This window comes from Micromys minutus, assembly GCF_963924665.1.
Source record: "Micromys minutus genome assembly, chromosome: 26".
NCBI classification, from domain to species: domain Eukaryota; kingdom Metazoa; phylum Chordata; class Mammalia; order Rodentia; family Muridae; genus Micromys; species Micromys minutus.
This window is the reverse complement of record NC_137961.1, coordinates 5,351,320-5,379,203: the sequence shown is the minus strand read 5'-3', so window position 1 is coordinate 5,379,203 and position 27,884 is coordinate 5,351,320. Positions and strand designations below refer to the sequence as shown.

Below are 27,884 nucleotides of genomic sequence, written 5' to 3'. Positions count from 1 at the left end.
GTGGTTCCCCCCCCCCCCACCGCCTTAGCAGAACCCTCTTGGAACCTGCACTTTGGGACCTTTCCCGGTTCTCAGGTCCTCTCAGCAGGGTGGCTCAGTTTTAGGATGGCGCCTGCTGAATCACACTCACAACACAGGATTTCTCTTTACTGAGGTGTGCATTTCTACTGAAACATCCTTGAAACCGACCGCTGGATTTGAGGCTTGTGAGCACTGTTTGCTTTGTCCGGTAGGGACCCTCCCCCCTTCCTGCCAAGTTTCTCCACCAGGGCTGCCTGGCTTTTCTTTTGAATGATGCTTCGATATGTGCTAACATCCATCTTATCCTTACTGCCATCCTATTCCCGCCCTCTGCCCCCACTGGAACCAGTATACTATAGTGACCTGTGAGAATTTTAAAGCTCTTCCCCTCTCTACAACAGAGTCTTAGTCTCACTCTTGTCTTGGATTGGGTCAAATGGCAGTAGCTTCCGGGCTGCTGTTTTACCCAGAAGTCTGGTCCTAACCTCTGAGCTCATTGTGTTCTGGTGTTCCGGTGCAGATACTGGGATGATAAATGGCTTAGGTATCCACAAGGTGGGCATTTTACATCCCTCCCCCCCACCTCCAGGAATGGTCTTCAGGGTATAATTTCGTTTTTTTCTTTAAAAGAGATGTATTTATTTATTATGTATGGTACACTATAGCTGTCTTCAGACACACCAGAAGAGGGCATCAGATCCCATTACAGATGGTTGTGAGCCTCCATGTGGTTATAGGATTTGAACTCAGGGCCTCTGGAAGAGCTGTCGGTGCTTTTAACCGCTGAGCCATCTCTCCAGCCCCCACAGTTAGATATAAGATATTCCCTTTCCCAATCATCTCCTCTTTTCAATTGTCCAGAAGGACATTTGTGAGCCCTCAGCTAGGCAAGAAGCACATTTAACTGAAATATTTCTATATTTAAAGTAGTTTAGTGATGACTTTAAAAGTTAGCAGAAGCTCTTACATATTGGTGGAATATTTTTTAAAAATTTAATAGGATGTAATGATTTCTGATTAACATTCAGGGACTGCATGGTTTCTGAAAAATTTTCACCTTAGCTTTAGTGATTTAGTTTATGTTTAACTATTTCAGATTTTTCTCTCCCTCTCTGTCTTAGAGTTTCTATTTCTGCACAAAATATCATGACTAAGAAGCAAGTTGGGGAGGAAAGGATTTATTCAGCTTACACTTCCACATTGCTGTTCATCACCAGAGGAAGTCAGGACTGGAACCCAAGCAGGTCAGGAAGCAGGAGCTGATGCAGAGGCCATGGAGGGATGTCACTTACTGGCTTGCTTCCCCTGGCTTGTTCAGCCTGCTTTCTTATAGAACCAGGTCTACCAGCCCAGGGATGGCACCACCCACAATGGGCTGGGCCAGGGATGGCTCCACCCACAATGGGCGGGGCCCTCCCCCTTGATCACTAGTTGAGAAAATGCCTTACAGCTGGATCTCATGGAGGCATTTCCTCAACTGAGGCTCCTTTCTCTGTGATAACTCCAGCTTGTGTCAAGTTGACACAAAACCAGCCAGTGCACTGTCCTTCTTCTATCCCATATATCTTTGTATTATATGTATGTATGAAGTATGTGTTGGTACATGTGCCTGTGTGTATGTATCTGTGTGTGTCTATTTGTGTGGGTGTGTGAGTAAATGTTGGGATCTTTTTCTGTCACACCTCTCCTTGAGCTTGGAACTCAGTTGTTTTTGGACTAGGCTGGTAGCCAGCATGCCCAACAATTCTCATACTTCTATCTCCCAAAGTGCTGGGATTACAGATGTATATAAGACCACACCTGGCTTGTTCTATGCGTATAGGGGATATGAACTCAGATCCCCATGTTTGCACCGTGAGTACCTTGGCCTCTAAGCCTTCATCTTGATAGGATTCACCCCAGATTTCTAAACAGTGTCACTCTTGACTTGTAGATTGCAGGATGAATTGCTGTGGGTTGGGTTGGGGAGCAACTTCAGCATCCCCCATCTACTCCATAGATGCCAATTGCATCCCTCATCCCTAGTGTAAGTCTAAAAAAGGGGGTTCACTTTTGAATGGGCAGTGATCTGGTTCATTGGGCCATGTGAAGGGAAGCCTGTAATACCCCTAGACAATGGGGTCTGAAGTCATCTGGTTTTGTTAGCATACAGTAGTGCTGGGAAGAGGCATGGAAGCTCTGTGGCCTCCTGCCTCTGCTGAGCCTCAGATTATCCTTTGGCTATTCCCAAGCTGTGTGTCTTGTATGTTAGCAACAGTGAGTAAGTGTCTCTCTGGGGTCTGTGAGTTGTTCCAGTAAACTATAGAAACTGGAGGGGGTGGGTATTGGGAACTTTGGACTCTGTAGTTACATGGGCTTAACTTGGAGTCTGATGGTTTACTCTGGGCAGTCAGTGTCAGAATTTAACTGAATCAACTTAATTTAACTTAACCAATACTTGGTTGGTGTTGGAGAAATGATGTTAGAAAAGGCACTGCACGTTTAGTGTCAGGAGAGGAAGAGGAAGAGAAAAAAGAAGAAGAAAACAACCACAGATGTTAAGTTTATAGCTCAGTAATCACAAATTGAACACACGCCTTTGACCTCTCAGGCCAAGGACGAGAGTAGCAGCAATAACCCAGAGCTCCCTGTGCCTCCAGGAGTCACCCTTCCCCTTTCCCCCAAAGGCAACTGCTATTTTGTTAGTTTTCCTTCATCTTGAACTTTATAGGCCATCGGATGCTCTAGGGCTCCGGAATGGCTCCTTAATGGTGTATATGCCCTGTAGGGAGCAGCATGCTGCCTTTGTGAGACAGAGAGAAAGAATCCTCTTTTCCCCTCTCTGCAGTCTAGACCCGGAAGTCCATCTGTCCCTAACACTAACCCGTCAGCTGCGCACCAGGAGACTTAGTAGCATTAAGCAAACAGCACTTATAAATCAAAACTTGCTTTTAATTAGTGAGTCAGACTATGAGTGATTATTGACTCGATAAAGTTAATGACAGCTCTGTATATATGACCAAAGCTATAATATTAATCAAATCCACCCCCCACCCCGACCTTTTCTGTATAGCCCATGGTAAGAATGTAAAATCAGTTTGAAATGCATGTATTTGGGAGGCAGAATAGCAGTTATAAGCAACAATGCTGGAGCTACACTTGGAGCCAAGTTTTGGCTACAACCCTGAGAGTTCTTAGTCTAGCTGCTTAATCTTCCTGAGACATGATTTTCTCATCTGTAAAATGGGGCCAAGAAAGTTTATAAAGACTAAATGAGTTAATATAAAGTACTTGAATGTTTGCTACTCTCACTGGAACTCAGAATCACAGCCTTAGGAAGAAAAACATGAGGGCCTAATGCACACACACAAGAACACATACTTACCACACAGCTAAAATTGGGGATTGTTGCGTATTTGTAAGAATAGGGATACAGCAACATCTGAGCGTAGGCGTGAAAAGAGAGGTATGCCTTAATGCGCTTTCTGTGTTTTCGAAGGAAGTTAGCTACAGCCTTCACTTCTGGCTCAGATTCTGGGAAAGGACCACAGTAGGTATCGTCACAAGGGTGTGCAGACGCTCCTTCATCTGCAAGTCAGAAAAGAGAACAGGATGAGTGCTCAGGCAGGGGAGAAGCCAGAAAAACAAAGAAGCATTGTTAAGCTGGGTCTTTTCTTATTTTCCTAAAAGCTGATATTACCGAATAAGTAATCCAGCTTCTCATTTACACAAATCAATACTGAAAATTCTGAGTGGATACAAGCCCACACACTGTAGGAGGTCCTGAGTGGGTGATGGTTGCTGGTTGTTTAGAGCTTTGAGGAACACTTTGAATGAACATCTCTCTTAGCTGTTAGTTTTCCTGCTGGAGAAACAATTCTGGGTAACCCCCTACAGAAGGCTCCCATCTATATGCCCCACAACACCTGCACTTTTTCCCCCATAACAATGAACAGACATGTAATTAGTGCTCCATATTTACTCACCATTCAGCCAGTGTTTACACCGTTCTCAAAGCCTGGCATACAATGGAAACAACACAGGAAAAAAAGCCTGTGTTCTATTAGAACCCATGTTCCGTCGGGATTCTCTGTTAACTCTTACCACCTGCTGGCTGGATCCCTAGCATCTTGGACAGTATCGGAGAAGCGTTCAATAAACATTTATTGAAGAACTCAATGCCCAATCAAAAGAAAAGGGCAGACGTTTGAAAAAGTGTCTGATAATATACAAATATTGATAGGTTATGAAGACCTACCCCAAATCTATTCTATTTATAGATCAGAGAAGTCCACACTGTTTTATTAAGACCCAGGGTACTTATCATGAGAATCCACTTGTGTTAAGAAAAAAAAACCTTTTAGCTAAATTTTATTTATTTTTCTTTTGAGACAGGGTCTCATGTGACCCAGGCTGGTGTTCAACTCCCAACTTTCCTCCCTTCTCGGTACCAGGATTACAAGTGTGAGCTACCATGCTTGGCTCAAATTTTTTATTTTTAAAACCAGTTTTCAATAATTATCTTGTATAGATTTATTAAGAAGTCTATCAAAACCCAGAAGCACTGCAACAACCACAAAACATTGCTGTTCTTAGGAATTTTGGCTACAATCATATTTTGTGTTTATTTTATCTTGTTGGCCATTGTCACTCCCCTACTTAGACAATGCCAGCCCTAACTCATGGTTAACATGGCTTTAACTTGGCTTAACTCATGACTTAACTCAGAGCTTAACTTGTGGCTTGAATGAATCCAGTTGAACCTACTGGTGAGTTGGTTTGAAACATTTACAGAAGGCAACAGAAAGGGATACAAGACTGGAAAAATGAGACAAAAATAAAATAAAACGACAAGTAGAATAAGTATCAATGTGATTAGTAGGGGACCTAGAAGGACAGAAAAAAAAAAAACCCATTTGAAGAAATGTAATTAAAATTTCTCCACAATGAAGGGAAGATTAAACAGACATTACTCACCAAACAGAAGACATAGAGGGAAAAGATCAATGCTTGAACACAGTAATGTTTAAAGAAAGTAATTCCAGAGGAAAAGATGAACTGTGTAGAAAGAACAAGAGTCAAATTAACATTTGACTTTTTAAACACTCATTTTTATTCTTTTCTGTATTTTTTCTGTGTGCCTGTGTGCCTGTGTGCGTGTACCCATATGTGTATACCAAGTTCATGTACTAGAGAAGGACACAAAAGGCTGTCCCTTCCGTGGCTGTGAGCAACTGTGTGGGTGCTGGGAACTGAACTTGGGGCCTCTGTTGCAACAGCAAGTGTTCTCAACTACTGAGCCATTTCAGCCTTGACATTTGAGTTTTGAACTGTAGCATTGGAAGACTTACATACAATGTCTATTTTTTTTCAGTGCTTGTATCAAATCCAGTGCCTTGTTAGTACACCACCCTGAGCTATGTCCCTAGCCACTGTTTTTGGACAGAGTTTGCCATGCAATCCAGCTTGTTTTCAAAAAATTTGATCCTCCTGCCTCCTTCCCAAGGACTGTACTACCTCATTCGATTTCCAAGTTGTTGTTTTAAAAGAAATTTAAATCTTGACTTTATTTCAATCTTACCATACTCTGATGCACTTTGAAAAATTCCTGGAGAAAATGCTTTACCAGAATGATACAATAAAAGTTATTTTTTAAAAAAGTACACAATTCAGTTTATAGAGCTGCATAATCAGCACTATCTAATTCTAGAACATGTGACAGTATTCCAAAAGTGTGACTTCATTAATGTGCATAGCTAATATATATTAGTTAAAAAGTAAAAAAAATCAAATATAAGAAAGTTCTCTAAAACATTCCAGGAAATGCAAGCAGGTGGGGCACAGGTCAGAGGGTGTAAGAGTATATCAGAATCCGGTATCCTTTTTAAAAGTTTTTCTATTAGCATATATTATACATAATAACAAATCTTATTCTGACATTTCCATATATGGGTATAATGTACATTGATTCTATTGGTCCTCACATTCTCTCATTTCTCTCTTACTCATTCTGATTGTTTGTCTTCCCTGCTCCACCTTAGTTCCCTTCTATGTCTATGCTTGCTTTTCTTCTTTCCTTCTTGTGTGTGTGTGTGTGTGTGTGTGTGTGTGTGTGTGTGAATCAATACGTTTAATTAGAGTTATGTGCAGGAGCATGGACAGCTTATGGACCATAGAAGAAAATGCTTCTGTCTCCCCGAGCAACCATTAACTGCCTATATTAACCATCAACCTCTGGGATGGCTGTGGCTTTGTGAGTCTTCTCTCCCTAGCTACCATTAACTGCCAATGCTGCCTTATCCTGGCATGCTTTGAAACAGTTAAGAGGTCTAGTGTGCTCCTCCATCCATTCCCATGATGGAAGGAGTGAATTTTTTTCTGCTCTATTCCTTCGTCTTTGGACATAAGGGTTATGCTTTAGCAGAAGTGTTGCATACTCTTGGTCTGTCTGAGTAAAGTTTCATTATACTATGTTTGGGTTGATGTTATGGAATATGTTTGTGTGATGACATTCTCCTAAAAGAGCCTTATTCAACTTGGCTCATAAAGGATGGAATATTGTCACAAAATTAGCTGAAAATCCTTTTAGTCCATCAGACTTAAAACTTTGACATGTAAGTTAATTTTAGTTTGTTGGCAAACTAAAATAGAAACCCCTCACTGTTAACCCATGTCTACATTGAACATCTGTTAGATGTTTAAGATACAATATCTGTTGCTTTCTCAGTTTCAAATATCACTTCCTGATTGGTCACTAAATAAAGTTATTTTGTTAATAAAGACAAAATTTTGTCTAAGTCCAGGAATTTGAAAGGATCATTTTTAAATTAAAAATTTAAAGAAGAAAACAGGGTAAAAAAGGAGACCTATGTAGCTGGTGAGATGGAACAGTAAGTCGTTAGAGACATTTATACATAGACGTGATGATCTAACAAACTAATTAAAAAAATATAGTCTTAGAGGCTGGAGGGATGGCTCAGCAGTAAAGAACAGTGGCTGCTCTTCCAAAGGAACAAGTTGAATTCCCAGTAGCCATGATGGTTACTAACATCTGTAACTTTAATTCCAGGGGGCCTGAGGCCATCTTCCATTGTCTGAAGGAACCAGTCATACATATAGTGCATAGACACACATGCAGGCAAAATACCCATACACATAAAATTTAACAGTAAATAAAATAGTTGTAAAATTTTTCTTTATCCCCACTCTCTCCTTCCTTCCTTCCTTCTTTCCTTCCTTCCTTCCTTCTTTCCTTCCTTCCTTCCTTCTTTCCTTCCTTCCTTCCTTCCGTCCTTCCTTCCTTCCTTCCTTCCTTCCTTCCTTCCTTCCCATCCATCCATCCTTCCTTTCTATCTTTTCTTCCTTCCTTCCTTCCTTTCTTCCTTGCTCTCTTTCTTTCTCTCTTTTTTAAGTCTAAGTCTTATTCTCTAGCCTAGGTTGGCCTCAAACTCACGGTAATCCTCCAGCCTCAACCAGACACAAACGATCATAACCAGCATGAGATTTATTTTAATTAAGACACAAGTACATGTATTTATATGGTACAATATGATAATTTGATACATATACACAATGTGCAGTTATCAAATTAGAGTAATTACCATTTTTAGTTCAAGCATTTCTCATTGCTTTGTGTTTGGAGCCTAGAAACTACCATTTTACAATTCTTTACAAAATACACAATAAGTTGCAATAAACTATCCTTATTCTGCTACATAACAGGAAAACCACTTTCTCCTGCTGGACATATTTTGGTGCTCAGTGTCCTGCCTCACTGCCCCACACTGTCTAGTGTCTAGTAATCACAACCTAATTCTTTATTTTGAGATCAATATCTTTAGTTTCACATGAGTGAGAACATGCAGCGTTTTTCCCCCCTGCATCTGGCTTATTTTATTAATGGATCATCATTCAGAAAAGCACCGCAGTTTTGCAAACTATCTAGGAAAACCTTAGAGAAGCAGAGGACAGGGGTTTAATCTCAAAAGGCATTAGAAGAACCTGTAAGGGTGTATTAGTAAAAATGATAGTGAGTATTAGTATAGACCAGAATAGACTATCAGACTAATGAGGCAGAATATATAGGAATTTAGTACCCACACAGAGAGCAGTGTTGGAGATCACCATGGAAATGGTTGCCTGGTAAAAGATGTGGAGAAAGCTAGCTCATTATATAGAGGATCTTTTGGATCCTCACTGCATAAATAAGTGAAAGTAAACTTTCTCCTTTAATAATGCAAATATGAAAAATAATAACAGCAAGGAAGCAGTTACTGTCAGTGCTTTCTCTATCCCCACCCTCTATCCTTCTGTGCAGGTGGGGATAGAGAAACTGTGGGCACAGTATTGAGGGGGTTTCCAAGCACCTACGTTTTGTTGATAAAGATTCCATGTACATGGTGAAGGGGTGGGAGAGGTGGCTTTGAACATTATCTGATGGTCCAGAGGTATAATTAGGTAAAAGACATAATTAAGATGATACGTGATGGAGTTTGGAAAAAAATACTGTGAAGAACAGAAGGGAATTCTATAGATGGTAGAAAAGAGTTTTTCCAGATCCTCTTTAAATTGCTTTAAAAGTGATCTTTGTAAGGTTTGGTAGGGAGAAGTAATTATCCTGCAGTGTTTAGGAGAGCCTTCATGGAGGAGACACCATCTCTTGGACGAGAAACTCTAGAGGGGCAGATCTGAGGAAGAGGATTGTTTCAGACAGTTAAACTAATCAGTAATGGTATAAAGGCTAGACACATCTAATATAAACGCTCAACCCAAAATGGGAGTCAAGTAGGAGCTGGTGAGACGGCTCAGCAGTTGAGCACTGGCTGCTCTTCTGGAGGTCTTGAGTTCAATTCCCAGCAAACACATGGTGGTTCACAACCATCTATAAAGGAATCTGATGCTCTTTTCTGGCGTGCAGGTGTACATGCAGACAGAGCACTCATACATAAAAAGAATACACAAATAAATAAAATTAAAAAATATAAGTCAGGTAAAGATGCACGAGCCTACAGCCTAATTAGGCCTGGTTCACAGAACACCAACATGAATGCCAGGGAACCTATCCTACCCTACAGCTAAGGAGGAGCTGCAGAGGCCAAAATGCACCATTCTTTTAAAAGGAGGATAAGGTGTAGGAAAGCCAACTTAAGTGCTATAACAGCGTCTAGGTGTTGTTCCTTTTAAATGGAAATAAGACATAAATTATGGTATTAAACCAGGAATATTTTCGTTTTGATTCTCTAACTAGATTTTTTTAAATTTATGGCAACCTGTAGTCTCAATATTAAAAACTCCTTTTTAAAAGACCAGCCGTTAGACTAGAACATTCAATAAATAGGCAGACAAATGAATATTTAGTAGAAGGAAAGAAAACATGAAATTAAATGAACAAATAGTTAAAATATTCAGGGAGGCTGTTCTAAAGAATGATAGCAACTTGCTAGGCTGATAAAATGATAATTTTTTTATTGGATATTTTCTGTATTTACATTTCAGATGTTATCCCCTTTCTCCCCCTCCCATTGCCTCCATGAAGGTGCTCCCTCTCCCAACCTCAGTACCTTGGAGTTCCCCTACACTGGGACAACGAGCCTTCCCTGGACCAAAGGCCTCTTGTCCCACTGATGCCAGACAATGCTATCCTCTGCTGAAAATGCTATTTTCTTAGCAATGTTTTATTTCTACCATCTATCAATTGTACAAATTTAAAAATATTAGAGGAATGGGGTTGGGGAGGGGGCTCAGTGTTCAGAGTGCTTACTGCTCTTACAGAGGAACTGAGTTCAGTCCTAGTACCCAGGTAGGGTGGCTCACCAGTCTAACCCCAAGGGATCTGATGCCCTCTTCTGGTCTCCGAGGGTAATGCTCTCTCCCTCTCTCACACACAAAGTTAATGACCTAAGAGGTTTTAAGAAGGAAAACATCTTAAAATGGTAAATCAGTAAACCAGAAAACAGTAACAAATTTGGTTTTATTTCACTGCAATTGATCTTTTTGGAATTGGCCGGACTGAGGCCTCTAATGAACGGTATCTAGAGGAGTCAAGTTGACTGTGGTGTAAACACGTTCTTTGGTTGTATTATTTCATTTCCTTTTTGTCTTAGTTGGGATTTCTATTGCTATGATAAAACACCAGGACGAAAAGCCTCTGGGGAAGAAAAGGGTGTATTCAGCTTATAGCCCTTCAGTTCACTCTATCAAGGAAAGAAGGCAGGAACACAGAGGCAGGAACACAGAGGCAGGAACACAGAGGCAGGAACACAGAGGCAGGAACACAGAGGCAGGAACACAGAGGCAGGAACACAGAGGCAGGAACACAGAGGCAGGAACACAGAGGCAGGAACACAGAGGCAGGAACACAGAGGCAGGAACACAGAGGCAGGAACACAGAGGCTGATGCCATAGAACAATACCGCTTACTCCCTTGTGCCCCATGGCGGCTCCTTGTACACATCAATTTCACATGCCTAGGGGTGGGACTGGTACCACCCACAGTGATCTGGGTCCTCCTATGTCATTCATTAACCAGGAAAATGCTCCATAGGCTTGTCCACAGCCCAGTCTAGTGGATTCATTTTCTCCGCTGAGCTCGGTTTTCTCAGATAATTCTAGCATATGTCAAGTTGACAACACCATGAGGATAGTTTAAAAAAATTAAAAAAAATTTATACAGGTATGTGCTGTATGTGCTGTGTATTTTTCCCTTTCCTGCTCTTTCTCCCCATTTCTCTCCTTTGCTCCCTTAGAACAGCAGGTCCCAACCTGTTGGTCATGACTACCTTGGCAGGGTGTTCAAAATGACTCTTTTACAGGGGTCACCTAAGACGATCAGAAAAGACATATTTATTTATGTTAGGATTCATAACAGTGAGTGAGGTTAAACATTTTCTTCTACAGTTATTGGCTGTTTGTCTATCATCTTTGTAGGCTGTTCATTTCATCACCGAGTTTGATTTGGTTGCTAGAATTTGCTAGTTGTTGAAGTTCTTTGTGTGCTCTAGATATCAGTCTTCTACCAGACATAGAGTTCAAGACTTTGTCCCATTCCTATAGGCTCTTAGATTGGCATCCCTCTGTGCAGAGTCATTTATCATCATGAGGTTCTGTTTGTCAGCTGCTGCAACTATTTCCCAATTAAAGACCTATTTGGAGAGTCCTTGTAATTCTCCCATTTTTACCTGTAACAGTTACAGATATTCAAGTCTGACGTTAAGACCTTTGATGCAGATGGAGTTGGTTACTGTACAGAGATTAGGGTCTATTTCATTCTCTATGTCCTAGCTCTGTGGGTGAAGATACTATCTTTTCTCCAAGAAGTATTTTTTGGTATCTTTATTCTGCCTCTGAGGAGGGAAGGCTTTTCTATCATCCAGTGTCTTCTTAAACTACTTAGGTGTTCTAAGCTTTCAGCGTAGACGTCTTCCACCTCATCTCTTTCTCAGCATGGTTGTTACTGATATCTAGCTACTGATTTTTGTACATTAATTCTGTGTCTTGCAACGTGCTGAGTGTTAACAGTTCTAAGAGTTTTCTGGTGTAGTCTTTGGAATCTCTTAGGTATAGTAGAATCTGCAAATGAGGAGGCTGGCTTCTTTCTTTCCCATTCATGGTGCAATTACATGCCTGTCGTGGATTTTGTTCCTGCTAGGACTTCCAGCATAGGGCTGGGAGTATGAGGAATTGTGGCTCACATAGTAAAGCATGTGTCTTGCAAATGCAAGGACTGAATTTGATCTCCAGAAACAGTTTAGAAATGCCTGGTTCTCTGGTGCTCACAGAGGATCTCTGGGGCTGGCTAGACAGCCAGGCTAGGTTAGTTGGTGAGTTTCATGCCAATGAAGAGAACTCCAAAATAGGAGGGTGGCCTTCCGGGGGACAGTACCCAGGGTTGTCTTCTGGCCTCCACATGTACATGAACATGTCCTCTGCACACATGGGAACACACATATCTACATATATAAAATTAGACTTTTAGTACTATACCGAATAAAAGTGAAGAAAGTGGACACCATTGTCTTGCCTTTGATGTTTGTGGAAATGCTTTACCTTTCCCCATTAGCATGTTTGCCATGGGTTTGTTGCCTGCAACTGCCACTGTGTTGAGCTGTTTTTTTTTTTTTTTTTTTTTTTTTTTTTTTTTTTTTTTTTTTTTTTCTAGCTCATCACAGCTTTTACTATGAAGAGGCACTGGACTCTGTGAGAGATCTTTTCTGTAGCTACTGAGATGATCGTGTGATTTCTGTCCTTAACATTTTTCTTAAGAAAAGACATTTTTTTTGGAGACAGAGTCTTAATTGCCAACCTACGACAGCTTGCGACTCACTGTGCAGCCCTGGTTCATTCTGAACACTGCAATTCTCCTGCCTCCCAGCTTGTCGGATTTTACATACGTACTACCGTGGCAGATTTATATTTTCATTCTCAATGTATGTTTTTTAAAGTGTATTTTTTAAAATGTCTCATACATGGAATCAGAACGCCATCAAATTTATAAAGACAGCGACAAAAGAAGCTTTGGTGGGAGGGGACAGTAATTATCTCAGTGCCTGAACATTTACTTACCTAGGATGTATATGACTCTGTGTTTACTCTCGGCACACACACACACACACACACACACACACACACACAAAGCACAAACATTCTTCTTCACTTGCATCACAACTCAATTTACTTAGAAATAGCGTGTTAGTAACAGGGGTGGGAATGGTGGTGCGTGTTTATCATTCTAGCGACTCAGCAGGCTCAGGCAGCATGGTGCCTGTGAGTGTGCAGACAGCTCAGTGTGTCTCACAACACCCTGTGATCCTGACTGAGGTCCTGCCCCTTAGAAAAAGGAGGAAAGAAAGATACTTGTGGTACAGAGGATTTATTTTAGTTTATGGTTCCAGAGGGAAAATATATTACCATGGCAGGAGACACGGCAGTTGGGGCAGACATGGTTGTAGGAGCAGGAAGCTGAGAGCTTATATCTTTATATGCCAGCAGGAAGCAGAGAAAATAGGAAGTAGGAGAGACAAACACCCAAACCTGTCCCCAGTGGTACACTTCCTAAAGTTCCACCTCTCAAAGGTTCCACAATCTCCCCGACCCTGCTACCAACTGGGGACCAAGAGTTTAAATATCTGAGCCAATGGGGGGCAGTGTCATTCACACCGTCACAGACTTTAAGTAATATTTAGGCTTTGTGATGTGATACTAGGTCCTCTCTCTAGATGGCTGAGGACATACGTGATTGCAACCGTCGTGACACCAACATTTCTTCAAACATGCCTGTAGGTTCAGGAAAATACTCTGTCACCCAATATTTCTTAAATAACTTAAAATCCGAAACCCTGCGCATTTCCCATGTCACAGGGATGTTAGCAAGCATTCCCACTTTCAGAAGGAAAATATGGTATATAAACTCTGTACACGTGTGAAGACCCCCAAATCATGTATGTTTATGACCGCCGTTTTCCCACCTTCCCAAAAAACGCCGAATTACAGGTTCAGGACTAATCATTGTCCTTGTGAGAACACACAGATTGCATTTTTTTTTTTCTGCACAGCAGAAAACCTGTGCGGCTGTGTTATAGAGAGCTTCCTCCAAGAGCATGGCAGAGAGGGGCTGTGCCTGGAGAAGGGCCATCTCAGTAGGAAGGCTTTAAGAAGTTAGTTTGAAAGGGAAAGCGTGCGGACCACAGTAGGTGGAGCTGGGAGGTCTGGCGAGCCGGTTATAATACCCGGATTTTCATAGGGCTTGACCCTTGTTTATGTATCCACCTTCCTCGTTACAGGGATTTGCGCACACCTGCTTCCAACCTCCCTCTGCTCCCGTTTTTCATTCTTCTTATGGGTTTCTCTTCTACTGTTAATGCCTTCAAGGATGATTTCTCTCTTCAGCGAACATGACACCTTCAGCTACCACTTTGGTGCTAATACTTTTATTAATCCAGGATTGTTTTCGTGTGCGCATAGCATGTGTCACATTATGCTTCATCCACACACTAGAAAGGGGTCACTGCCTTCTAGACTTACATTAAGTGGAGTGGGTGTGTGTGCACACACGCGTGTGTCTGCATGTGTACATGTGGGTAGCAGAGGTTATTTAATATGAACTAATATTATGTGAATTGTTATTCAGTCCATAAATGCCACGGAAAAGAGAGAAGTAGCAGTTCAGGAATACTGGGAATGCAAGTTGTCATCTTCGAGCTGGTAATGAGGGCTTCTTAACAACAGTGGCTTCTGAATTGACTTGTAGAACATGGGAAGTCAGCCATGGCATTTGGGAAGAGGGCTTTAGCAAGGGGAACATCCTGTTGCCAGCAGAGCTGGCACCAAATGGGAGGTTGGTGTAGGCATAGGTGGTGGTGGTTCAGATCATGTGAGTTCTGTAGACAAATCCTATGGGCAAGAGGAATAAGAAGCCACTACAGCATGTTGAGTCAGTAATATCTGATTTAAAAAGGCTTCTCCCTCCCTCCCTCTGTCTGTCTGTCTGTCTGTGTCTCTGCCTCTCTCTCTCTCTCTCTCTTTCTCTCTCTCTCTCTCTCTCTCTCTCTCTCTCTCTCTCTCTCTTAATTTGTATCTGTAGACCGTGTGAGTGACAGGGGATCTGGAAAGTCAGGAAAGGTGCTATGAGATGGGGTAGAAAGATTCTGTAGTAACCCAGGGGAGACATCTTGGTGACATGGGCCAAGGTTGTAGTAATGTAAATGGTCAGAAGTGACTGGAATATAGAATAATTTGTAAGGAAAAACACTACCACCACCACTACCCACAGTGGCTTAGATGCAGAGAATAAGAAAACGAGGAGTATTAAAATTTAGCTTGTCATTTTTAGGTCTGAGCAACTGTTTTTTTGGTTTCGGAAAGCGCAGATTTGGCAATCAGCTATTCAGTGATAAATTTTGGAATTTATTTCAACATCGAACATCATCTCTAGTGGGGATGTCAAGCATATATCTGTGTGTGAGAGGGGTCTGTATGTGTTTGTGTGCACATACATACATGGGGGTGTATGTGAAAGCTAGAGGTTAACCTTGGGTATCTTCCTCAATAGCTCTGCATCTAAATGAGAGAGAGAGAGAGAGAGAGAGAGAGAGAGAGAGAGAGAGAGAGAGAGAGAGAGAGAGAGAGAAGAGAGAGAGATCTAGAGAGAGAGAGATTTAGAGAGAGAGAGAGAGATTTAGAGAGAGAGAGAGAGATTTAGAGAGAGAGAGAGAGATTTAGAGAGAGATTTAGAGAGAGATTTAGAGAGAGATTTAGAGAGAGATTTAGAGAGAGAGAGAGAGAGAGATTTAGAGAGAGAGAGAGAGAGAGAGAGAGAGAGAGAGAGAGAGAGAGAGAGAGAGAGAGAGAGTGCTGTACTGACACTGCAGCTCAGAACTGAACAAAGAGTTCCAGGGAAGTCACCCATTCCTGTGGCCTCATGCATCCAGTAGGCCTCGGCTTTAAGTGTCTACCAGGGATCCAAACGCAGACCCTTGACCTTGTATAACAGATACTTTACCTACCATGCTATCTCCCCAGTCCCTTTTAGAGATGATGGGAGAGCTTCAGAGAACTTTTAAGCTCGAAATTTACATTTGGGAGTCATAGAAATATATTAGGGGATAATAGCCTTCAGGAATAGATGCAGATGTAGAAGAGAAAAAGGTGGAAAACTAAACGTTGAGTATCGTCATGCTAAGAGTGTAGGGAGAAGGCTTGAGCTGAACAGCCTGCCAGTACCCACTTCAAACCACACGCCGATGCTGATGTGTCTTTATGTGCTTACACACGATTAACCAGACTCTGTCATAAAATCCAAAGCCCTACGTGAGAACTGCACACATTCTCATCACCCCACCTGACTGGGCCCAACATACTGGGCCCAACATAGTGCTTGATCAATATTGAGCACATAGGAAAATGAAAACACTTTTTATCTCATTATTCTGACACACGAGTTAAACTGCATAATATCGAGGAGGGAGATAGCTCGGCTCAGTGCTGCTTACCTGAGAAGCACTTTAGCTGCTGGACTATTTCATAACGTTTTATGGTTTATTTTACGGATTGGCGTCCCGCCAATGTTATTTACTGCAGATTAAGTATTGATTCAGCGGCAAAAAAGGATATTACGTTCAAGATTATTTTTGCTGGTGTTTATCTTGAGTTTTTGCCTTACTCATCTCTTATACCAACCCTACCTTTACAGAATAAAATCAGAATTCAGATGGCTGGCTCTCTAAAAGTGGCAATAAATTAACTCAGGTAGAAAGACCACTAAAACAGGCCTAATATTATTTATAGCTCTCCGCAGACATTATTCAGGCTTTGCTAAAATGTAAAGAAACAGTTCACACATTTTATTGAATGCTAAGTCCCCTTGAGATTTTATGTGGCTCTGCTGGATGCACATTATCTGAAGATCCCTGTCCAGATCTGGTTTCAATCACACAGATTCTGACCTGAAATGCTGGGTGTACCGTGGAAGATGAAGACGGGAAAAGCTAAAAACACCAGCACACAGCATCCAACAACAAAGGGTCTCAGGACACAGTGTGTGCGGAAGTACTGCTACATTGCTCTTAATGTCTTAGGAACTGAGAACATAAAAGCTATGTTTCCTCTTGCTTTGTGCGAACCAACCTTTTGTTTCTGCTACAGAGGCAGGGTTTGCTTTTGCATCCTCACATTCAGAACAACAGCAGAATAAATTAACAGATCTCTGCAGTGCAGGGCAAAGGGATTTTAGTCTTGTCAAACAACACAGCACATGCCTCTGGACAATTGACCTTCGGCACCGCATGTCACCTCCTTAGCTTTGAGTACTGAGATGGGAAACCCCAGGGACCTCATAAGTTCAGAAAGAAATCAAGATGTGTGCATATGAGGAAATGGGAGGACAAGATGATGCAGGTAGTAACTGTGCAGTACAGCCGAGGGCGAGGGAGCACGGAGGAAGGGAAGAGAGCAGGGGTGGAATTGGGACCCAAGGGGAAACTGGGATGGCAGAAAAGAGGTGCCATGGACACACACACACACACACACACACACACAAAACATACATGATTGGCAATGGATGGAGCACACACACAATAAATACATGAATGGCAATGGATGGAGCACATGCACACGTACATATCACATACATAAATGACAATAGATAGAGTACACGCACACATACATACTACATACATGAATGACAATGGATGGAGCACAAACATACATAATACATACATGAATGACAATGAATGGAGCACACACATACATAATACATACATGAATGACAATAGGTGGAGCATACATACATACTATATACATGAATGACAAGGGAGGGGAGTGTTGCTGCTTCTGTGGCCTCTAGCCCCACTGGATGCTAAAATCAGGTGGAGGCTGGACTTATGGTAGGAAGATGGAAAGGGCAAGGAAACAGCAATGAGCTGAACTGAAGACTGGGCTCCAGTCACAACTGGACCACAAATGGCTCCATCGACTCGTCACAGACTATACTGTCCTGGCTGTGTTGTCCTGGTGGACCTGGGAAGCAAATCACGTGTTCTCCCCGTGGCAGCAACATAAGGGGTTGTGATACTGGCGGGGAGATGTCCTATGACAGGTACACGTGCTATATGATCATTGTAAACAATTGGCTTGGTTACCGTAATGATTACTCTTTGATGTTAATACTGCTAGATTACTTCTGAGTGTCTTGAGGGGTTTACAGAAAGTTTTACTGAGGACAGATGGCCTACCCTGATGTGGTTGTCACCATTCCACGGGCTGGAACAACAGGCTGAATAAAAACAAAGTAAGATGAGAAAGACTGTATGTATCTGTCTCTGGATCCTGACTTTGGATACAATGTGACCAGCTGCCTCCCGCTTCAGTTACTATGCCTTCCATGATAGACTGTACCCCTTGAGTCATGACCCAAAATAAATCTTCAGTCACTGGGTAATACCATGCCTTCATCCCCAGCATCTCCATCAGTCATTAGGTGATGCCTTCATCCCCAGCATCTCCATCAGTCAGTCATTAGGTGATACCTTCATCCCCAGCATCTCCATCAGTCAGTCATTAGGTGATGCCTTCATCCCCAGCATCTCCATCAGTCAGTCATTAGGTGATACCTTCATCCCCAGCATCTCCATCAGTCAGTCATTAGGTGATGCCTTCATCCCCAGCATCTCCATCAGTCATTAGGTGATGCCTTCATTCTCAGCATCTCCATCAGTCAGTCACTAGGTGATGCCTTCATCCCCAGCATCTCCATCAGTCAGTCACTAGGTGATGCCTTCATCCCCAGCATCTCCATCAGTCAGTCACTAGGTGATGCCTTCATCCCCAGAATCTCCATCAGTCACTAGGTGATACCTTCACTCCCAGCATCTCCATCAGTCATTAGGTGATGCCTTCACCCCCAGCATCTCCATCAGTCAGTCACTAGGTGATGCCTTCATCCCCAGCATCTCCATCAGTCAGTCATTAGGTGATGCCTTCATCCCCAGCATCTCCATCAGTCATTAGGTGATGCCTTCATTCCCAGCATCTCCATCAGTCAGTCATTAGGTGATGCCTTCACCCCCAGCATCTCCATCAGTCAGTCTCTTGTTTTCATTCTCTACTTTTTTATTCCCTCTCTCTCTCTCTCTCTCTCTCTCTCTCTCTCTCTCTCTCTCTCTCTGTGTGTGTGTGTGTGTATATATATAAATATAATAAAAAATAAGTCTTAAGAGTCCTGGAAAGGCTATCTATCATGTGACTTACTGTCATATCTCATTGTCTGTGGGTTCTGCAATGATTTTGGGTGCCCATTTGTTGGTATGGGTCCGTTGACTGATGCAAGCTTACAAGCTGCTGCACATGTGTGAGAGAGAAAGGACGTGGGGAATCTCTGAAAACTGCTCTAAAGGGTAGCGTCTTGCAGAAAAAGCTCCTGGCCTGCAGCATTTCCACTCACTCTCCCCATGTCCTCTGCTAGAGAGATGCTATTGCTTTCAGTGCTGGTGGACTACACTGTTCTAAGAATGAATATGGAATAGTATTCCTGTCTTCCTGACACCCTGCTCTGTTCACACTAGGGGCTTTCAGTAAATGTTTGTTGAACGAGTCAACCTGCCTTGCAGCAAGGTCTCTCTTGGTCTAGCCCATCCAATTTCTATTTGCATTTTTAAGGTCAGTTGTAATTTAAGGTTATAACAAAGGGCAAGAGCTTGCACAGGAGCCTGAATAAAGTTTTTTTTTTTTTTTTTTTTTTTTTTTTTAGCATACAGACATACCTTAAAAAATAAGTACAAATAAAATAGAGATACCTCAGGCTATTAATAAATAAAATGGAAAGGAAGCAATAACTTCGAATACTATGAGTACATTGTCATTGGTTGAACCTTCTTAAATCTAGGGGTAGTAAATGAATTAAATTGTGGGACCTTGGGCCAGAAGTTCTACTCAGATCTCTGCTGCTTCTGCTGGGCTCGGCTTGCCCCTATTTCCACTGCTGCCTGGAGGCTCAGGTCAGGCTGAACACAGCCAGCGAGAGGCTCTGGTGTGGGGCTGCAAGAAGCTTCAGGAGAGAAAATCTCTTCCCAAAAGGCAGTGTTAACAGCTGTTAAAACAAAGGCTCTCAGATGGTGGAATGATTCTTGCACATGTTTACTCTTGAGCAACCTCCCCCCCCCCCCCGTGTGTGTGTGTGTGTCTGTGTGTGTGTGTGTGTGTATACACAAGTTTTGAAATGGTTCAGAGACTGACAACCGGTACTTCCTATTGGCTTATCCTGAGGGCTTGGGAAGACCTTGTCTACATATTTGGGGGGTGGTCCTGCTTCTGCCTGGAGCTTACATGACCTGCAGTCATGTCTACCTGTGGAGGAGGGACTTTGGGCATGTATGACAATCCAAGGGGCAGTGCGGTGCTTATGGCATTGTGAAGATTCTTGATTCTCAGGAGTCTAAGAAGCTTCCTACTGTCTCACTTTTGTTCCCGGGGCTTCACTTTCCTCAACCAAGAACCAGGGTACCCTTCACCCTCACCTGCTCCACCCACCTGTTCCACCCACCTGTTCCACCCACCTGCTCCACCCACCTGCTCTACCCACCTGCTCCACCCACCTGCTCCACCCACCTGCTCCACATTGTTTGGTTTGTGCGTACACATGTGTGGAGGTCTGAGGACAGTGTGGTTGTCTCCTTCTACCAGATTCCTGGAATATGGGCATCAACAGAGGTCATTAGGTTTGGTGGCGATATCTTTACCTGCTCCCTGCTTTTTATTATAGAGCGCTCAAGAAATTCTGTCTTAGAATTATGTAGGCTAGAATGACTTGTCAGATATTAGTAAGTGTACGCTGATTCCATACCACACTCTATACAGGCATCATCTTATATATAACAAATACATAAACTATGCTTTCCAATTAAAACAAATGGGAGGTGGGTGTAATGGTGTAAGCCAATAGTCCTAGGACTCAAGGGGTGGAGGCAAAGCCACTCCTAGCTGGAGGACACCTTGGGCTACAAAGTAGACACTACCTGAACAACAACGACAACAACGATGACAACAAGATGTCATTTTTAGATAGCTCTCATGGATTTGTTGAGGTTTGTGGGTGAGGGCAACAAAGAATGGAGTGTGGCAAAGAAGGGTGATGTAATTCCTTTAAGGCCTATGAAATGCATCCATCTTGTCCCACGCTATGTCTTCCTAATGCAAACTAATTCAGCCGATTAATGAGAGGAGGAAAAAGTGTCTTAACTAGTCGTAGCACATCTCTTTTAGTTTTGGTCTTCTCAAAAAAACTCAGACTTTATTGAGAAACATTTTGAACAGTCATGGGATGTCTGTGGTCACATGAAATACTCTTTTCATCTATGTAGGTATCCACTGCTTTTCCTTAGAAACCAAGCATTTTTCTGTCTTTTCTTTTTGTATTATTTCACATCTGTAAGTGAAAATGTCTTTTCCCCACAAATAATTGCCATTGTCTCCTTCCTCCTCCTCTTCTCTCTCCTCCTCCTCTTCCTGCCCCTATGAAGAAGAACAGTTTATTAAGATCACACCTTTGGAGGTACAAAGTCCAGGGAAGGTCTGTTGCATTGATTTGGTCTCTTGTGAGAAACCATTTGGTCTAGGTCACATAATGGCATTGTGGTGCTGAGGCAAGATGCTAGAGCTGGGGAGGAGTCAGGCTGGCTCTCTTCTAAGCATCCTCCTGAGGTTAGCTAGGGGTCCTAGGAAAGCCAGCTACCCCATTTCCTCCGAAGGACTGTTGCTCCAGTGCCTTTATAACTTCTCACTGCATCTCACGTCTTTAATGTCCCATCACCTCAGTACTGTCACGTGAGGTGGAAGCTTCCAACATAGGACAGTTTGGGTGACAAACACAAACCGTATCTAAACTACAGTGTGTCCCTTGATGTGTGAAACCAGATACTAGAATCTCTGAGTGAGAGTTGGGAAGGGCCCACTGTGGCTGACGAGCTAAAGAACAGTATTCATTGTATGGTAACCATTTTGTCTTGCTTTGTTTAAATGGCCATAGCAAGTGTGTATGTGAGTGCACCTGCACGTGTACATACGTGCATACATGTGTGTTCAGATGTAGTTTAATAACAGCTGTCTCCCGAAGGGATAGTCTGGGATGCTCAATACTGCAGCAGTCCCGGTCTGGCGTTGGAGTCCCAGGGAAGTCCTAGCATGCTGACAATTTTCAGTGGCCACTAGAATCTTGAAGGTTCTGATACCAGCCAAGGGGTGTCTCCAGAACAGTTCTGATGAACTTGCTGGAGAGAGTGAGGGCAAACCATCAAAAACCAAAACCCTCCTTCCTCCATGTCCCTACTGTAGGCTGCCACCAGAAGGTATGGTTCAGATTTAGGGAAGATCTTCCACCTAAAATGATACAGCCAAGAGAATCCCTCAGAGATGTGCCCAGAGACTTGGGTTTTGGCTACTCATCTTACTAGGACACTGAGCCTAATTTAATGAGAAAAATTATTGCAGGATATCCCATTGTAAACAAACCCCAAGACTGTGACCCGGAAAAATCTTGTAGTATGGCTGAACCCGAGCACATGCCTCTGATCTAAGAACATCCTATAAGCAAGAGCTTAATAAAGTCCACCCTAGGTCAGGAGGTGGAGCGATCAAATGCTAACAGGGTTTACATAAGTAAACGGAAAGGAGGGTCTTTGAGTTGAAGGGGAGTTAAGACAGCAGGAAGAAGGAGAAAGGCCTTTTCCTTCTGGGACGTCTGTAGAGTAGGAAGGTCAGCTGGATGCTTCTCTGAGCTAGCTGGCTTTCATCACGGCTTATAGCTCCCGAGTCTTCACTGGTAAAATCAAATGGCTGGGATTTTGTTTTCTTTAAGGCGACATAAAATGACAGGCATTTGAGCTATTTCTAATCCCTTGCTATTGTTAAGTGTTGCTGTTAATAACTTTGACTGTAACTTCTCACACCCAAGTACAACGATAGAATACTTTTCTAAGAGAATTCCACATTTAGTCAAAAGGTGCACTGCACAATATTGCCTTTTTCTCTGTACTCTTTAAATTTAATTCTACTACCTTCTCTGTTAACATGTATACCTATGCTATATAATAAAATAAATTTCCATAGGGTCATGTTACATTTCCAGAAAAGGTAGCGTTCATAAAATGACAGGCATTTGAGCTGTTTCTAATCCCTTGCTATTGTTAAGTGTTGCTGTTAATATCTTTGTCTGTAACTTCTCACACCCAAGTACAATGATAGAATACTTTGTCCTTTTGATAGAATAATATGTGTCCTTTGCACCTTAATAGGGTGGAAAAATATACTTGAAGACCAGGAAATTCTGTCCTTGAGCTGAGCTCCAAACAAGCCTTACAAAGCAAATTTCCAGAAATCTACCTTTTAAAATTCTTTTCTTTAAGTGTTGGGAACAAAGCAGTATTTTTTTGTTTTTGTTTTTTTTTTTTCCTTTTCTTTTTTTTCAGTCTTGCTTAGAGGAAAACAGGAAGAAATTATCAATACCTTTCAGAGCCAAGGAATGCTACAGAGATGGAGTAATAGTTGAGTGTCATTTTTAATAGGTAGTTATTTAAGAGGAACAGTTGGAAAAGGTGGGGGAGGAGCTCTTGTGTGTGCTTGCACTAGCCAGAAGAGAGCATATGTCTCTTGGAGCTGGATTTATAGGTATGGGCTACCTCATGTGGATGCTGGGAACAAAACTCAGGTTCCCTGCAGGAACAGCAAGGACTTGTAACCACTGAGCGAGCGGTCACCTCTTTACCCTTAGGGTACACATTTTTTTTTTTCTCTAAAATCTCCAATATCATTCTTAGAGTTTTCTTGCTAGGAGGGAGCTAAGAAGAAAGTAGCCTCATACTGGTTTCTTCTGTAAGGTTAGAAGCACATAAGATTGCTTTAGACGTGGTTAGAATGCCAACAGAAAGCATCAATATAAAGGGTCAATTTAATTCTAATTGTGTTTATGTGAAAGAAAACTATAGCCACATCTTCCGGTAATATGATGGAATTAAGGCAAGTGTGTTGATAAAAATCTCTGGTTATAAACACATCTAAAGGATCAAACTTGCAACCAAGGTCTTCAAAACACGAAGAGCCCAAGGCAGGTGTGGGCTGTTTACTGATCACCCACCCCACCCTTGGGTTGGCTTCCCCACTGTTGTGTGGGAAGCAGGAAGAAAGATGGAGAGCCCTCTGGTGCAGGGGCCAGACACAAATCCCCAGGCAGACCCTTAAAGGGCCATACGTTTAATGAAAGTGTAGGCTAGGAAAGTACCTGTCATTGTGGGAAGGTGTTAGGCTTTATCAAGGGGAAAACAAAACAAAACAACTCTCCTTGGAGAATTTATCACCATGTTGCTAACTTTACATGGGCTTGCAGAATAAAGCAACTGGTGTGGGGTGGACAAGATATTTCACAGCAACTGGAGAAATCTATTCTTTTTCTCTCTCACCACACATTAACACTCTCTCTAGTGTGTCTTAGATAGTGGACAAAGCAGTTCTATTATTCTTTTGGTACCTAATGTATTCTATTCTTTCAGAGCTACCTGTTAATTTAACTCCTTTTGTACTAGAGTCATGGTGACCATTCTTGGCAAGTTCATCCCTGAGGGGTTAGAACAGTGGTTACAGACAGAGTCAAAGGTGACACACAGATTTTTCTTCCCAGCATCTTAACTCCTGGGTCTTCCTGAGCAAGTGTCCTAACTTGCTACCCGCTAATGAGAAGTTCATTTCACACAGTTATCACGTTAGGTATACTTAATAAATGTCAGCCACCAATGGGGAGTGATCCGCCTTGGGGTGTCAATTTTCAAGTAGCTGTACTCTGGATCCTTAAACTCCTTTAAGATAAAGCTCCAGTAAGCTAAGGACTTTAGTTTAATAGACTACAATTTAAAAAATTTTCTGACCTTTGTAGAAGATATTAGGTAACTGATATACCTTTTCATATTTAATTGGTCTCAAGGCACAGAAGGAGAGTGGATAGATTTCCACCTCATGTTTCTCTACAATCACAGGCAACTCTTTGAAAGTCAGACGTGAACTCACTATTTCAGGAGTTTCTGATACAGTTTCGGCCTCTAGAACATAGAAGGCCCTTAATTTTTCTTTTGATCTGATTGTAAACAGGATTAACATTATATAAGCTAGAAGCACCACCAACAGTCAGGGGTCCTGAGATCTGTTTTATCATCTTGTTTATCTTTCTCCATCTCAACCAAACGTTCTACGGAGGCTCATCTCTGACTCTCCAGTGATGAAAATTCTCAGTCTCCAAGGCAGCATGTCCTTGCTGTGGGCTCCAGGTCTCTGAGCATTTGACATGGATTAACTTCCTCCCTCAGCTTCTCTTGAGGCCAAATCAGCATGTTCTTAGAGATCTACAGATCCTCAGTGAGTGATTAGATTATACCAAACACCTCCAATGACTGCTGCTACGAAACATTATGGAGAGTTTACATTCTTTCTGGAAAGAGTGATTAGCATCCTCTTTATATATCTTCGGATCTCCAATTCCCCCCACAGACAGTTCGGCCACGCATTCCCCGCCCCATCTCCTTGTCCTAGGTTTAGTCTGAGATTCTTTATGTTTTCAGAGCAATGCCACTTGGTTCTCAGTTACAGTTCTCCGAGAACAGACACCCTCCAGCTGAAGGATCCAGCCTTTTAGGAAGTCAGCCAGTGGCCTTCTATTGGTTTGTCATAGGTGTTGGCTAGAGGCCACCAGCCTGTGATGGTTCCTATTTTTACCTCAGATAATCTATCAACATATCTGCATAGTTTTTCAATAAAAAAGACAGCTGCATATCCAAAACCAGTTCATTTCTGAATGAACACATATCAATACATTCTGAAAACAAAAACAAAACCAAAAGCACTAAAAACAAACAAAACCAACCCATGGTTATATCCGTATTACGCTTAAGTTCATAGTACTAGGTAAGTCGATATTCCAAAGACAGATTATATTTACATAAATGCCTAGGTGCTCCTGAATCGAGATGAAGAAATCTTTTACAAGACTATCGCTGTTCAGTTTTTAGAACAGCTATAATTCACATCCCATAAAGCCACGACCAACAGCACACAATTCAATGGTTTTTACTGTATTCACAGTCACCAACCAGCTCTATCAGATTTCAAAAATATTTTCATCACCTCAAAAATAAAACTGTTTACCCAATGATAGTCATTTCCCTCTCTTTCCTCATGCCAGCCTTTGGCAATCACCTATTCTGAACACTTTGTATAAATGCCATGGTAATTACCCTTTGGTGATTTGTTTATTCAATTAGTGCAGTATTTTCAGGGCTCATCTATATTGAAGCATATGTCACTGCTTCATTTATTTTATGGCCAAAAAAAAAAAAAAAAAAAAAAAAATCACCATGACAAAAGAGACCAGGATATGCCACAATTGAATCTGAAGAGTTACTGAGAAAAGTTAAGGAAGTTGAGGAGGGGAGGAAGAAAAGCTCCTCTTCCTTCCTGTTTGCCTAACATCAAGGCATATGTTCATGAAGATGTACCCCTCCCTTCTCTCCCAGAAATAACAGAAATTCATCACTGGAGATGCCTGTAGGTCCTTCCTTGGGAGTCCATCCAGAGGACATTGCATTACAAAGTTACGAGTCCTGCGTCCGATCTACTACCAGTGTCTGCCTCTTTTCCTATCCCAAGCCCTAGATGCATCTCTCCATCTTGCCACTTCCCTCCCTGATAAAAGTTGGTCTTTAAACTTGATATTAAAAAAGTCTGGGAACACGTTTCCCTTTTCTTTTAACGCACTGGTCTCTAGCTTTACTCATGGCCGTAGATCTCTATAATCCGTTGTTCTTGGCTGATGATGCTGAGTGAGCTAAGCATTCTGCATTCCCTTTGCTTGGGTTTAGCCTGGGAGTCTCATGTGCTGGTGACTTTTATTAATCTGACTTCTGTTATATGAGTCTGTCCAGCTACAGGCTTAAGAATGCTGGCAGGGAACAATGTCTCCTTATTCCATGGCTGGACTTTGCTTACCAATTCATCAGCTGGTAAACAGTGTTTTGTTTTGTTTTTTTGTTGTTGTTGTTGTTTTTTTTTTTTGCTATATATTTTTTTTTTTTTTTTGTGATCTACTATTAACATTGCTGCAATGGACATTCATTCACGGGGTATTATGTGGCAAGCATTTCTATTTCTCTTGGTAATGTATCTAGGGGCAGAAATGCCATGCCATATAGTGGATTGATGTTTAATTTTTTATATAAATACTACACTGTTTCCAGATGTCTACAATTTACCCAATACCAGTAAGTTTGGATGTTTCAGTTTCTTCCTACCCTCGTAATGGTTATTCTTCATTTTATTATCTGCCTCAGTGCATGTGAAGTGGCGCCCCATCATGTTTTTGATGTGCGGTATCGAGCAAATATTGAAGTACTCATTTTCACTGGAAAATCTTCTTCTAATAACTATCTGATTATGTCATTTGTGCGTGTTATCTTTAATTAGGTTGTCATGCCATGAGAGGCCTTTTATAGACTAAACTTTCCATATTATAGGTGAGTCCTCGTAGAATAGAAGACTCTACATTATCTATATACGTTCCTATATTATAGATATGAGTCCGATATTTTATATATAGGCCCCTGTGTTATAGATATGTCATATCAATCCTATAAGTCTATATTGTAGATACAAGTCCTTGTATTTTAGACACGAGTCTTTATACTATACATTTGAGTCTTCTATATTACAGATACAAAAACATATATGTATATATTTATATCTCAGTTCCTGTAATACAAACATTGTTAGAAATATGATTTGTAATCCTATTCTCCCGTTTTGTAGCTTTCTCTAAATAGAAACTTGTGTTTTAAAATATGCTGTTTTCCAGGGGCTAAAGCTTTCAAGAGTTTAACACTTCCTTCTGGATTAGTTCAGGTGGGAAGATGGATGCTCAGGGCACACTCTGAAGGGAGTGCACAGGGATAAGGAAGCACGGGGCCTTTCTGAGGGTAACAGCATGGGTAAACTCCTGAGTGCCTGAGGATACACGCTCCCAGTTTGCATCAGTCTTCTGGCTTGTGCTCCCCTGCTAGCCTTGCAAAGAAGCATTGTTTCAGGATCCAAAGGTCCCCCAGGGAGCCGTGAAGCATTAGGAAGGGGCGCCTGCTTCCTCGTGTTTCTCTAAGCTGTTCTCTCCACTCCACTGCTTAAGGCACATCTACTACCATGTGGGAGTCGTGGGGTTTTCATAGGAAGAAGCAAGTCTTACCTTCTGCTCTTTGCCCTTAGGGACAAAGAAACGGTAGCATTTTCAGCTTGGTATTGACTCTGGGGCATTTTCGCTGGTCCTGGTTACAGATGCTCATTTGGACTTTATTCAGGGAAGTCATACTTCACAC

The 27,884-nt window shown here is 41.9% G+C and overlaps 1 protein-coding gene across 1 annotated transcript in view; it reads right to left on the bottom strand.

The window, feature by feature from the left end:
• Positions 1–27,884, bottom strand: part of CPA6 (carboxypeptidase A6) — a gene marked incomplete at its 3' end in the record, with an annotated part of 235,567 nt that overhangs the window by 9,355 nt on the left and 198,328 nt on the right. The window contains exon 9 of the mRNA XM_080938774.1: positions 3,386–3,588. Coding sequence (XP_080794900.1) covers positions 3,386–3,588 — 203 coding nt within the window. The remainder of the gene's footprint in view (positions 1–3,385; positions 3,589–27,884) is intronic.